This window comes from Molothrus aeneus, chromosome 3, assembly GCF_037042795.1.
Source record: "Molothrus aeneus isolate 106 chromosome 3, BPBGC_Maene_1.0, whole genome shotgun sequence".
Taxonomy (NCBI): Eukaryota; Metazoa; Chordata; class Aves; order Passeriformes; family Icteridae; genus Molothrus; species Molothrus aeneus.
In genome coordinates this window covers 33782765-33796634 of record NC_089648.1, presented here as the reverse complement: position 1 = coordinate 33796634, position 13870 = coordinate 33782765, and the positions used below count along the sequence as shown (strand labels likewise).

The 13870-nt window shown below is 35.8% G+C and overlaps 1 protein-coding gene across 1 annotated transcript in view; it reads right to left on the bottom strand.

Moving 5' to 3' along the window:
- Positions 1–13870, bottom strand: part of CRIM1 (cysteine rich transmembrane BMP regulator 1) — a 175148-nt gene that overhangs the window by 85789 nt on the left and 75489 nt on the right. Inside the window, exons 3-4 of the mRNA XM_066546638.1 lie at positions 7209–7451; positions 492–612 (exon numbers count right to left, since the gene is read on the bottom strand). Of these exons, the coding sequence (XP_066402735.1) occupies positions 492–612; positions 7209–7451 (364 nt within the window). The remainder of the gene's footprint in view (positions 1–491; positions 613–7208; positions 7452–13870) is intronic.

Below are 13870 nucleotides of genomic sequence, written 5' to 3'. Positions count from 1 at the left end.
AACAACAGAAGTTAAAATGTAAGTAAGTACTTGAAATGTCTGTTCCCCTACAATTCCAGAGAGTTCCATCTTTCACTTTTTAAAGCAGTCATGCAAAAAATTAGACTTTTTCTTCTCCTTTAACTAGATGAGAGTTTTTCTAGCATGTCTTTTGTCATCTCCGTCACTTAACTCCTTACCATCAAACACCTTCAAAAGTTAACTTTTGCAAAATTAATTGAATTAATTGAAAGCCAATCTAGAGACATGAACTCCTCAAATAATGTTAGCAGAAACCAATTTCATGCATCTGTCCTGTGAAGACCTTTTCTCTGCTTTGAAAATACAAGATTCTGTATTTCCACCAGACTGATATAACCTACTTCATGTAGGTTATATTCATATTCAGTATCAGCATTTATTTTCACAGAAGTACACATTATTATCCTGTATTTACAGTGCTTGAATTGTCGAGAACAAGTTAAAAATGACTGAGCCATTGAGACACCAACCTTGTGGGCAGGGTGCAGCAGCCATCGGCCGTCAGCCTGACTTGGGTTTCATAGCTATCCAGGGGACAAACAACTTGCTGAACAGGAGGGCACTCGACTGTGCTGCAATCCACACTGAACACTACGGAGGAAGGGAAGAAGAACATTTCTTTTACTCAGGCTTTGGAAGCTTTCTGCAAATTACTTCCTCATAAGCAACCACTTATGCATCAGCTTTTAAGTCACAAAAATTATCCAATGAATGTGTGCTTGCTAGGTAGCATGACAAAAAGTGTCCCTTTCTCTTTAAGATTCTACTTTTTAAAATTATTAGGAGGCAACTGAACTGATAATAGTTAATAAAAAAATTACAGAAGTTAGACAGGCAACCTTACACAATCATTAAAAATGTGAATATTATTTAATAGAAGTACCCTTGTTATGGAAGAATATATATTCCCTACAGCTTTTAAAACAGTAAACAATTCATTGTTCAATTTTTAACTAATTAAAGTCTGTTTAAACAGCAAAATACTTGGGTTATAGGAAAAAAAAGGAGATACACTATAGATATATCTGTGCATGTTTAATGTACATTTTTAAAGACTATTTTATTAGGTTATCTTGTTTGTATATTTATATATGGCAAAAATGAAATGCAAGTTAACAAATCTTTCTGCATTAGTAAGATGAAGAATTCTACTTAAGAAAGACTGACTGACAGTTTTTAGAAAGCAACAAATGACTAGAAATCCAAAAAAAAAAAAAAACCCAAACCAGGCTAAATATATATATTTAATGTTCTAAGTTATACTCAGGAAATCTAAAATACATTTTGCTCTTATTTGGTCCTAAGTCTTCCATGTAACAAACATTACCAGCTCAGGTAATGTGTATCTTCTATGCCTTTTCATAATTATACTTAGAAAGTGCAGAATAAAACACGGTTCCCTCTCCAAGAAATGAGCTACTTTCTGACTGACCACGAAGGATGAACAGAATATTATCAGACTGCAAATTATGCAGCACAATATCCCTGATTACTGATTAAACTTCACTGCAATATTGACACTATCACAGCAGCTTACAGAACTACTAAAGCAGCTTGACAATGCTACCCACATTTTTTGCAAGAGCTCATAACCTTCAAAGGGCTATTTTTCCTCTTTTGATCCTACATTTTCCAAGCTTGATCCTCAGTGGTACATAGCAATAACTGACTCTGTCATCATGAGACATCAGTCTCAGAATCACATCTGCACTTCCTATCTCCACTGCAGTGGTTACAGTGTGATAGTACATGGCTCATTAACACTGAAAAGCAGCCCAGACTGTCTTTTTTAATCAAGTACAAACTTCAAAAACATTACAAACAAACCCCAAGTTAAGACTACTCAAAGTTTTTCTCTTTATCATTACATTATTAGATTAATCATAAAGCAGCCACAGTAGGACAGCACCTCTTAGCGGCTCCCAAGCCAGTCCCTGTAGATCTGGCTTCCCAGGATTATGCCCAGGTGGCTTTTCACTGTCTCCATGGATGGAGAATCCACTATCTCTCTGGGAAAACTGTGTCGGTGCCCAGCCACCCTCATTGTGAAAAAGTGCTTCCTGATGTTCAGAGGGAACCTCCTGTGCTTCAATTTGTATCTCTTGCATCCCTGGTCCTATGACTGGCACCACTGAAAAGAACCTGGCTCTGCTTTTACACCCCCTTCAGGTGTATTGACGAGATCTTCCCTGAGCCTTCTCTTCTCCAGGTGGAACAGTCCCATCTCTCTCACAGCTGCCTCACAGGAAAGAGATGAAGACTGATAAGAAATGAAAAACATTTGAAGAAGGAAAAAAGTTCCTACTTTCTTTCAGATTTGAACAGGTTTCTCAAACTGGAAAAAGTATTGACAGAAACTTATAGATAAGCTGGAAATATTCTGAAGTTACAGAACAGCCTGTAATTGGATTTTTCATTTCTTTAAAAGGTATCTCCCGATTAGCTGCACTACTGTCCTGAAAAATAAGACTGCAAACATTTGCCACTGACCGTTTAATTTTCTTTTCACCTCCTACTGTGACTCCAATAATTAATGTGTACATTTCACGAACAGTTTATTGTTATATATAATAACAGCTGTTATTATATATCTTATTCTAAACTCTTTTTTTGTCTCTCATAGAAACTTTAAGCTTTAAATACAATTTGACAAATCTGTGTCTTCAAGAACTCATGAGTTCCAGTTTCCTATCAGTGAAGATTCATCCAATCAACCTTTGCTCACAAGTCTTCAAGAATTCTCATATACACTGAATTTGTATATAGAAGCATCTGAGAGTAACCACTTTTCTACAAGAAGGTAGCAGAAACCCTGCCATGGTTGCAGACCTTGACATATCTGCAGTCATGCTACCTCCTTTGTAGACAACAAAACCAAAGGTTTTGAAACTGCTAATGAAACCAGGTGAATAAAACTTTCTGGTAGAATAAGTTATCAAAGTATACTAAGTGTGTTATGTTCCACCTGACATATTTCAACTAATAACTAATACAATGTACAGTTTAGGGCAAGATCTAAATAAATACCTATGTATCTAATTGAAGGAGCAAGCCAGTATTTGCATTTCTGATGAAACAGTGGCTCAGCACAGGCCAAAGCTTCAAAAGTTGCAAATTTCTGAGGGTTCAGTAAAAGGATACACAGTCTGCTTTTACAGCGTGGAAGCATCACATGACATCCTCTGCTTTCAGTTCAGATGCATTTCAATGAACAGTGCAACACAACACAACTATACATGATAATGGCAGTCACATTGTCTGCCATGGGAGAAGTAGAAAGGAAGTATCTCCCCATGACAAGGCTTTATCCATTTTACATTCCATGAAACTCAGTACATATTACATACAACCACAGCATTCCTGGATCTTCAATGCAGCTATATCACTGCCTGAACCACTTTCTTAAATGCCCTATCCCAGGAATTTCCCAACATGGATCTCCACATTTGCTGATTTTTTCCCCCTCCCTCAACTTCACTGCCAACTTAAAAGCCATTTCTCCAGCTTCTTTAGAAAGGTATCTGTAATTCTTCCTCACTCTTTTTGTCTAATCCTTTCCCACTCCTATCTCAAGTTCTGTCAACATAAGCTTTCAACAAATCATTTAATAAAACAATGTAAGTACTATCCTGTAAGTAACAGAGGACAAAAGAAAAACATTATAGAATTCTATTTCTCTAAGCTCTGTATAAACACTTGACTTTGCCGACCCTTGTCCTTAGTGCAAGGCTGTATAAGCTCCACATCTGACTTTCAATGCTGAAGCTGGATCAGGGTGGAGCACAATTTCCTTCCCTGTGCATCGTTACATGGGACCTACTAAATCATGCTGCTGGTCTCGGACTTTCCATCAACACTGACTGCACAGAATTCCCCAAAGAAATAAGGCAAACAATAACATTTTCTTTACAATTGTGTTGAAACCAGTATTTGGTAGAGGAAAAAAAAAAGAGTAATTTTCAGGCCATGCTGGAGATGAGTGAATGAAAGCTCTGCCAAAAAGACTTCTGAAAAAATGACAGATGAGTAGTCTTTTCAACACAGGTTATGTCTATCAAGACAGACATTTCCCAATGCTTTCCCAAAGATGTCAGAAACTAAAAGATGACACTCCATTGCACCATATGCAACAACAAAAGTTATCGAAAAAGGTAAAACAAACATCTGTGGGACAACTGCCAAAGTAAACTATTTACCTTATTCTATTCAGAAGTGACAGCTAGAGTTCCTATCAATACTTCAGCAAAATATGTTTTAATTTAGATTTTAACTCAATCATATTTATAAAAACAAACACGATTTTAAAAATGTCCTTGTTCATAGTTCATGTTCATAGCACATACACTCCCACAAATCTTGTTTTGGGTTATTTTTATTTTTGCTGTAAACACATTATGCAGTTCCATTTGAGATTGCTCATTCAAACTATCTCTAAGGAAAAAAAATTGAAAATACGTTTTGAGATATGTAATCCTCAGCTTAAAACTAAATTCAATGCACATTGACTAAATTCCCTACTTGTGAATGGACAGTTACACACATCTTGTAGGAATAAAAGAGGTGTCTTATGGAACTAAACCACGGTTATCTCATCTCTGAGCTTTGCAACCACAGTAAAACAATGAGCATGACACACTTGTTCTCAGAAGGTGCTACAACTGTGGTGAGATACTTGTTGAAGGAACAGGTAAGAACATTTAAAGCAAATTAATCTGGAGGTTAATAGACATGTGTGACTAAGCTACAAAGTGTCTTCGGTATTCATTTTAACTAAATAACGCCTTCAATTATATTCCTAAAGTAAAAGGGGCAGGAGAGGAAGTGGACCTCAAAATGAATTATTTTATTTTTATTCTAATATTTAGTGTTGAGGAAACACTTTATTTTCCTTTCAGTAACTCTATTGCCAATCACAGCACTTGCACATACGCAGTTCTCAGCAGAAGGTTCCCAACTCAAATGCCAGAGTTAACTACAGAGCAGTGATATTTTTTTAGAGAACAGAAATAAACACACTTTATGCTTTAATTGCACAAGACCTTTATCTTGGCATACAGCAGCATTGCTGTCATAGGAAGTAGTCCTCCCAGCTTAATTTCCACCAGAAAGCGCTTGCTAGTGCAAAACCCCTATTGAGGCTAGTTATACAGGCATGGAGGTGCAGGAAGAGTGTTCTGGAAGTATTGCTCATAGAACTAAAGTTTTTAGGTCTGTGGCAAATAATGGAAATATATTTTTCTCTGTTAATGTCACGTTAACTTCATAGACTTGCTGACACATTCAGTAAAACTGATGACAGCAGCCCCAGAAGAGTCTCTGCATGAACACCAACCTCCCAGGCCTTACTCTGTTCATTATCCATATTTTTCTAGCAACATGGCATTTCAGTAACAATTCATATAGTTCAGTTCCTCTCTAACTCTTCTTGCCTACAATTCTTCAGGATACCAAGTCAAACTCCAAAGATGCAGGGTTTATTACCAAGTCTCTCAATTTCTAAGCCTCCTTTGCAAAGCTCTAAGTTTCCCTTAAATCCCAGTAAGTTTCTTTCCTTCCCCAATCTCTTCAAAGCCTCTGCTCTTCCACCCTCCTAACACACACCCTCATTTTTCCAGTCCCATGTACCTTCACATCTTACAACTCCCTACAGCAAAAAAAAAAAACAAACTTCTTCAGAAAACAATACAGACAGAGTTACATAAATTCACTAACGTGATAGAGAATCATATTCAATTTGAAGATTCTGTAAAACTAGTGAGTTGAAAACAGCTTTCAAGAAGTAATTTCCATGGGCAAGTCTGGATGGACTTATTTGCCAACTACAAGATGGGAATTCAACTGGTATTTGGGAGGACATGATCAGAAATAAAATTTCTTTTGAAAATGATAAATACTCCAAAGTCAGCAAGACAAAATTCATTACAGGCATAATTGAAGTAGGAAGAAGAAAGCATAATTCCTTATAGGAGGAATTAAAAAGTACAAATGTAACGGTTCAGTAGTGGTCATACTACAGAAAGATCCTGGCATCAAAGCAGTGCACCAACTAGAAATACCTCTTGTAAAACAGTTACAATCTAATTTAAAGTTTTGCATGAGAAATGGAAGGCAATTATTCTAAAGTTTTTAGTGTTGATGAAGAGTCTCCCAAAATCTTAGTCTGCTTTTGGATACCACATGTTAAAGTGCTGATTAATGGAAAAACCTTCTAGAAAGGAAACATAACCAGGGAGGAGTAAAGCAAGACCATGTCACAAGAAATTACAGCTACTTCTAGATGAAAGAAGCCCATGGTTGACAAAATGTTCCAGGGCAAAAAATTATAGCAAAAATTTGTTCACCAACTACTCAGGACAGGGTACAAAAAAGTTTGTTTAAATTTCCACACAGATTTGCACTGAATATTAGGGAAATTAGGGAAAAAACATAAAGAGAAACACTAGATAATAGAAAGACTGTACAATCTTCTTTTTTGGAAGATTTAAGAAAATGTTAAACAAGCATAGGAAAGGCACTGTTTAAGCACACTTGAAATATAGCACTGTTTGCATATAATGTTTTGGATTATACTGTTTTATATGCTTGCTTTCAGTCCTCTGTTTTGACTATTTATTTTACCAAAGCCCAGATCAAAGAGTGAATTACATCTTCCACTTCACTTGGAATAATAAATCACTAGAAAGGGTGATTTGTGTTCTCATGAAATGGAAGATGAATAAATACTGAAAATGTTGTACCTTTTTTTAGTATGCCCACATAATCCTTTTGCTCTGCAGTTTTTAAGGGCCAGCACTTAATCTAGAGAGATCTTGAAACAGAAATCCTACTTCCCTGTTCATACACAATGTATTCTTACTATGAAAAACCTATGTATAATCTAATCAATATATAAAGCATGTCACTTGCACTAGCGGCATTCACAGAAATGCAGTGTTCTCAATAAGTTACTTTTCCCTTGCTATTCAGTTTAAATTAATATCTAAAGAAAGAAAAAAGTGAAATTTACCATAATATTTTTATCCTGTGTTTTTTTAATGGGTATTGCCTACATATAATAATTAACTTTCAAGAATAATCAGAAGAATTTAGAAGCTCTGTAGGCTTTACTGGATGCAATTATATAGATTATTTTGCTTGTCAGACAGAAAAAATTTAAAAAAAGGAAAAGAAATTGTATCTACTTTTACCTGGCTTGCATTCATAGAGATCACAGCACTCCCCTGGCTTTCCTGATGCCTTAGAAACCAATATATTCAAATAGCCAGGCTGGCAAACCTTCCTCAAGCAGCCTGCAGGATTACACACACAACGGCTTGGGAGTGGGCAGCATTCACCAGGAGGTGCATAGCCTTCAATCAAGATGGAATCTTCTGGACATCGAGGAGAAAACTGGACCTCACAGCGAGCCTTGGAGCAATCAGGTTTCTCTTCTGAAAGGGAGAGAAAAATCATCATGCCATACGTGTCAATAATACATTGAAGTTGCAAAGATAAACTCAGATAAAAGCTCCCTCTCTTCTCCCTGCCCCCAAAACAATAAAAAAAAGGAAACAGTTGCTGCTGAACTGATTAGCAACAATTACCAAATATCCTTTAAAAACTATAGTTATTTGCAAGATGCTAGTGTCTTACAAAATATTTCACAAAATTTCTAATTTGTGCGATGCGAGTGATGGCTGAACCCACACAGTCTCAAGTAGAGCTGTGAACTTACATTTGGCCAGGATGTTAAGAAACAACTTGTCATATTATGTCAGCCCTGATGTTCACACCTATTCCTTCAGTTTCCTAAGACCTTCCATTATGGACTGATTTAAATGCTTGATTTATTAACCTGAATTGAGCTCTCACATATTCAAAAAACAAGTTAAAAGTTCAACAGCTAACAAATTTGAATACTTTGGCAGAAGAGCATTTTTCCTGTACACACTCCCAATGTTCACATTAGAAGTGGTGTTCCTACATACTTCAGCAGCTTGAATACTAAGAGATAAGAGGTTTGACTATGTCTCTATGGCGATGATGAGGTTTGTTGATGGTCCTTATGCATCCCTTCTAACTCAGGATAGTCTATGATTCCTTCATGTACAAGTATGTTATGTTTTTTCTTAAAACCATCAATGATTACTAACCTAAATGTGTTACTAGATAGCATTATAGCTCTTTTCTAACAGTTAAAAATCCTACTATTTTCATCTATCTTTAAAACAGCCTTGACTAGATATGTTGCCTAGAACTTTAAATAATATTTTTAAAACCAATGGTTTTTTTTTCCAACCTACCCTTATGTTTAGGTTCTTATCTGCTTTATTAAACACATTGTTCAGACAGAACATTACTGGTTACAGAGGCTCACTGCAGAGAGCTGTATAAATACATAACGTGCTAGTCTCAGTATTATATTGATAATCTTTAGTTTATGCATGTAATAAAAGGCGTGACACTCAAGCTTTTAAAATTATTTTCATTTTCCACTGCATGTTTACTCAACATGCACAGAGAAGTGATAGAACTGTTGCAGTAGCAGCCCTTAAAGCACATACTCATGATAGGCACTTGATAGACCACTTGTTCTCATGATGACCCTTAAATTCCCACTTTATGTGCCCTAGCATTATGCATCCAGTGACCGTCCAATTTCCATGACTAATAGATAATCCCATCCTCATGCAATCTCTCTCATGAAAATATTTTGGATTATAAGTACTTTAAAAAGTTGACCTGCTCTTTTTCACTTGACTGCATTTACACACATACACGTATCTATATAAGGCCTTAAGGACTGCTCATATAATTCAATACAAATAAAATTTGAGCAACGCAATTGGTCAAATACATTAAAAACTATTTTTGACCAATTTGGCTAACTCTCCAAAAGGCAAGGTTTGTCAGAAATGCACATCTAACTGTTTGAATCCAAACTATTCAGGACTCTAGATGTATCATTTTTGAAAACCAATGCAAAGCCTGCTGCTGGAGTTGGTAAGATCACCCAGCAATGATATGAAAACAAGGACATGTCACTATCAATATGTAAGAAGCATCACAGGCAATAGAAGAGAGAAATTTAAAATAGAGAACCATGACAAGTACTTTTGTATGAAATATTCACTCAGTGTTTTGCAGTTATTTTTGATAGTCTGTTCCATGTTAGAGTATTGTGCTTAATGGAGTTAAAAGTTACAGACTGTGACAGGACTCATATAAAGCCAGCACAAATTTCAGAGAAAATTATTTAAACATAACCACCACCTCACAAAATATGTGTTTATGTTTTAATACCAGGTAATATAACACCAGTAGGTATTTATAAACCAAAGGTTTTCTTCTTAATCCAGCATCACTATTACTTTTTTACTTCAGAGTCCCAAAAAATAAACAGAAAAAACCCTACTATAATAACTTCCTATTAATACTCATGTAAATATTGTGTTTCCATATTACATCTCAAACCATGTACATGTTGAAACATTCCTCTCCCAATACACAAATGCAACTGAGCAACAGGAAAGGCAAACATATTCAACCAAACTGTATCAAGCAACAGACAATTATCTTTCAGCTTCCCAAACTCTAGCCCCCCAGCATAGTCAAAATCAGGTTAAGAAAATTTTTACAGACTACGTCACAATTTGTGTCTTGATTTAGATACTGTTTTTCTTTATGGAAAGCAGCTACTGACTAAAACAATGTGTGGTCAGCAGTATATTAAATGTTTCCTTGAACATCATCTTTATCTAAAACATGAAAAAGCAGCAGCTCCAGGTGCAGCATTACGACTTGTTAGTTAAATCATTAATCAGCTAGCATCATGCTAGTGTAACTGCTCTCCAAGTCCAGAATTCACTGCAATGGAGAAAGATGGGAGCTCAGTTTTACTGCATTTCAGTAAAAGCTGATGTGGGCTCCTCATTTTGACACCAAGTTTGGATAAAAGACATTATTTCTAAGTAACTATTCAGAAAAGTTTCAAGGTTTTTCCTCTTGTTATCTCAGCAAATGACAAAATCTTCTCTATCCACCAAGATCCATTACGCTAAACTAGTTCTACCTTTTCATTACTTCGTTGAGGAAGGCATCGAAATTTAATCTGTTCTCAAAATAAATTATAAACATTAATACAGCCACAAATGTCACTACTTTAGAAGAATTCCTGATTTAATTCCAATATATACAGCTATTTAAGATTTCATCAAACAAGAACTGTTTAATAGCTCTTTTTTCCTTTATTAACCAACATTTCTACCCCTTACAAAAGGAACATTAAAAAAACTCATGTAAGAACAAAATAATTAAAAATACACCAACAGCCTCAAAAGACAGGTAGCAGGGTAATGCCAAGCTGTATTCCACAAGAAAACCCTGTGAAATCACTCAGCAGTGCTACTTCTGCTAGTTTGCCCCTTTTACATACCAGACAGACTGTTTCAAAGGAGCAGACCAAAGCAGATTCACAAGAGCCTACTGCCTCTCTGTCAAATAGACATATACACCACAAAGCACCCACTTGTCCCCTGGACGTTTTAAGCTACTGCCTATTACACAAATCAGGTTCATCCTGACCAACATCTTCATAGTTAAACAAAGCATCAGGACTTAAACTCCATTTTGATAATAAATAGAATATAAACAAATAATATTATGTGTGTCCAGAAACAGGAGAACTTCAGTTTTCAAAGCACCGTGGTGAACAGAAAAAATTAGGCTTTTGAGGAAAGGGAGAACTATACATGGGACTATATATATGACTTACTATGAAACAAATTAGTACAGCAAATATATAAATATTCCTGAATAATAAGGCATCTTAAACAGATTACACAAGATACATGTGTCACATTGTTCGCACACAAAGTGCAAATTCCTTCGCCAGAAGAATTTCATACAACCCTAACTGCCTGTGGAGACAGTAAAATTGCTATAACATAGAACTCAATCTCATTTCAATATACCCCTTAAAAAGATATCTCGACCATTAATAAAGAGAACAATCACTTTTCAGGGATGCATTCTGATAAAAGTTTGAACTGATAACCCACAACTCACTAAGAAAAACATAGTTGGCTGCAAGTGCTGCCTTTACGTTCAAAAAAGCAGCATTTCAAATAGCAACACAAAGAACAGAAAATATTGGTTGATTTTCTGATGAGGTTTCTCTGTGGGACACATTCTTTTTATAGCCTTTCATCAAACACAACCAAAGCTGGAAGTATTCTGGTATCCCTGACATCTCAGCAGCCTGAGCCAAGAAAGAATCTCTACAGAGATAAAGGAAGAGTCTGGATCAATCAAGCTTTTGCAAACTATCTATTCTGAGACAGACAATTTTCTTAAGAAATTCAGAAATGTAGCTAGAAAGACAACATTTTTAATAAACTGAACACAATCTAGACAGGAAAACTAACATTTTGATGAATTCCAGATAAGACTTCTAGTCTTGGAAACAAACCTAGTAACTACTCTAAAAGGCAGCTCTAGAGATCATTTCAAATAAAGTTCTTCAGTTTACCAGTGACAGGGTTATTTCTAGATATAAATTACTACTGGCAGAAGTTTTTCATTTCAAGACAAACTTTACTTTCTGTAGGTCTGAAGGTTCAGGCTTACTTTTACTTTGTTAATAGCCTGCAAGAAGAACTTGCTGTTATTGAGCACATGAGAGAGGACACCCTAAAATTATTAGGTATGACCTGAGTTACAATGTATAACTGAAAAATAATAGTTAAATAAGATACAATGCACAGTGTGCTTTATTATTAAAACAGGGATCATTCACTTAAAAAGTTAGGATGTCTCAAAAAAATTTCTCACTTTCATCTCAGAAGTGCACAGGGAAGTTGAGCATCTCAGAAGCTGAGGCATAACATTCAAACTGAGTTTTCATTGCAACCACAGCATACTTGTTATAAAGTGCATGAGGAGGAGGAGAACAACCTTCAAAGAATATAATAATAACAACAAGAAAACAAGATATGGATTTGGGTTTTTTTCTTACCATTAACTCTAGAAAGTGTCTATCATAAAGCCACAGCCATAAACCCAGAACTTTGTCACAAAGCTTTTCCATATCAAAGACTACAATGTATTTTTAAAATTATACTTCCCATGACTGTAAAAAGTTATTAGGGGAAAGTGGAGGTAAAATAGCAAGTTACTGAAGCACTTATGTTGCAACCAATGCTTTCTTTGAGAGAAGGCAGCTTCTTTGCCTTCCTGAAAGGTTTATGCAATACTCAAACTGGGTACTAGTTAGATATGTTTCCTTAAGACAGTCATGAATATAGGAAGTGTAGATCTCAGGCATTTTCCATTTCTTTTGTTAAAGTAGATCACTTGTAACAAGAACCAACCAAGCCAAACCACCCCGCAACCCTCCTCCATCTTTGTTAATACCAAAGCAGCATGGAAATAAAAATAGTTCCTTAAGAAAAATTAAACACTTTGCTTTCACCTCTGTATCAAATTCTTTTCCTTCATTATGTCTGCATGCTCTGCTTTGACACGCAGAGAAAGTACATGCCAAGTTTATTTAATGAGAAAAGCAGAGCAGTTAAAACATTGGTTAGAACAGTGAAAGGATGTTAGGGTATAATCTGGTGTGGGAGAAACAGAGAAGAAAATCCCTGACAGGGATGGGAGGGTCTTCTCATTCTTCAGGTGAAACAGAACAGATCCATGCTTCTCAGGAAACCATTTCAGGGAGGATTTTTTATCATTTTGTCAGAACTTCATGTGATGCTGTTACTCAGTCACCATAGAAACAAGGGCAGAATGTTTTATTGAAGGAGATGGCTGAAGAGAAATTGGTATTTCTCAGGTCCAAATGTTTCCATTGAGATATTTAAACGGTTCTACAGTTGTTTCTTGAAACTCAAATTTTTAATACACATGCATATAGATATACACAGAGATGGAGGGAATAATTTTTTTCTGTTAGGTCCATACAAAGAACACAGAATAAGAAGCACTTTGAAATAGCAAGCTTCATATCTCATTTTTCTGAGCAGTTCAGAAGAGGATATGGTTTATAAAGATGAACATTTCGCATGACTAAACAAAGCAATGCACTACAGTTGGCACACATACTTTGAAGGCATGTGTTCAGCCTTGCATTTTTGTTTTACTGTAAACTATTTTTGTGAAATCCAGGCTAAAACACAGTAACTTTTATTGTACAGTCTTACAGTCATCATTGAGATGACTATTCCAAACAATAGACATACTGTACTGTTATACAGTGGCAGGAAGGAAATATTAAAAGGATTAGGGATAAACAAGAAAAATGATTACCCAGCTGAAGCAGTCAGACAGACAGGGATCGATATTGGAATGCAAAATCACCCAAAGGATTTTCAAGAATCAAAAGGGCAGTTATAGTAGATTAAAAAATGAGATTAACTTACACATACATTATGCACAGTACTGTACACGGATGAACTGCTACAAATAAAAAAGCAAACAAGAGCCTGACCTTTTACCTAAAACTGAACTTTATTTAAAATCTGTTCTATTTTCTAAATGAGTCTTGCTACACTTCCCAGCATTCTGGTGCTCCACATTTTATGTACTACACAGTGGGGCAACCTGTCTCACCCACATTGTAGCCTAATCTTCTCATAATATAACAGTCTGGAACTAACCTGGGTTAAAAAAGTCACACACAAAAAGACAGTCACAGATACCAGTTTTAAGAAACATCCATTCATTGATACACATCTTTGTAACACAGTATTCACTACAGATTTGCCAAAGATTTTCCATTTGAGGACCAAATAACCAGAAAAATTGTTATATCACTCGAGACAGCTACAGTCATGGAAGACAATAATCCCCTTTGGGTAGACAAAGA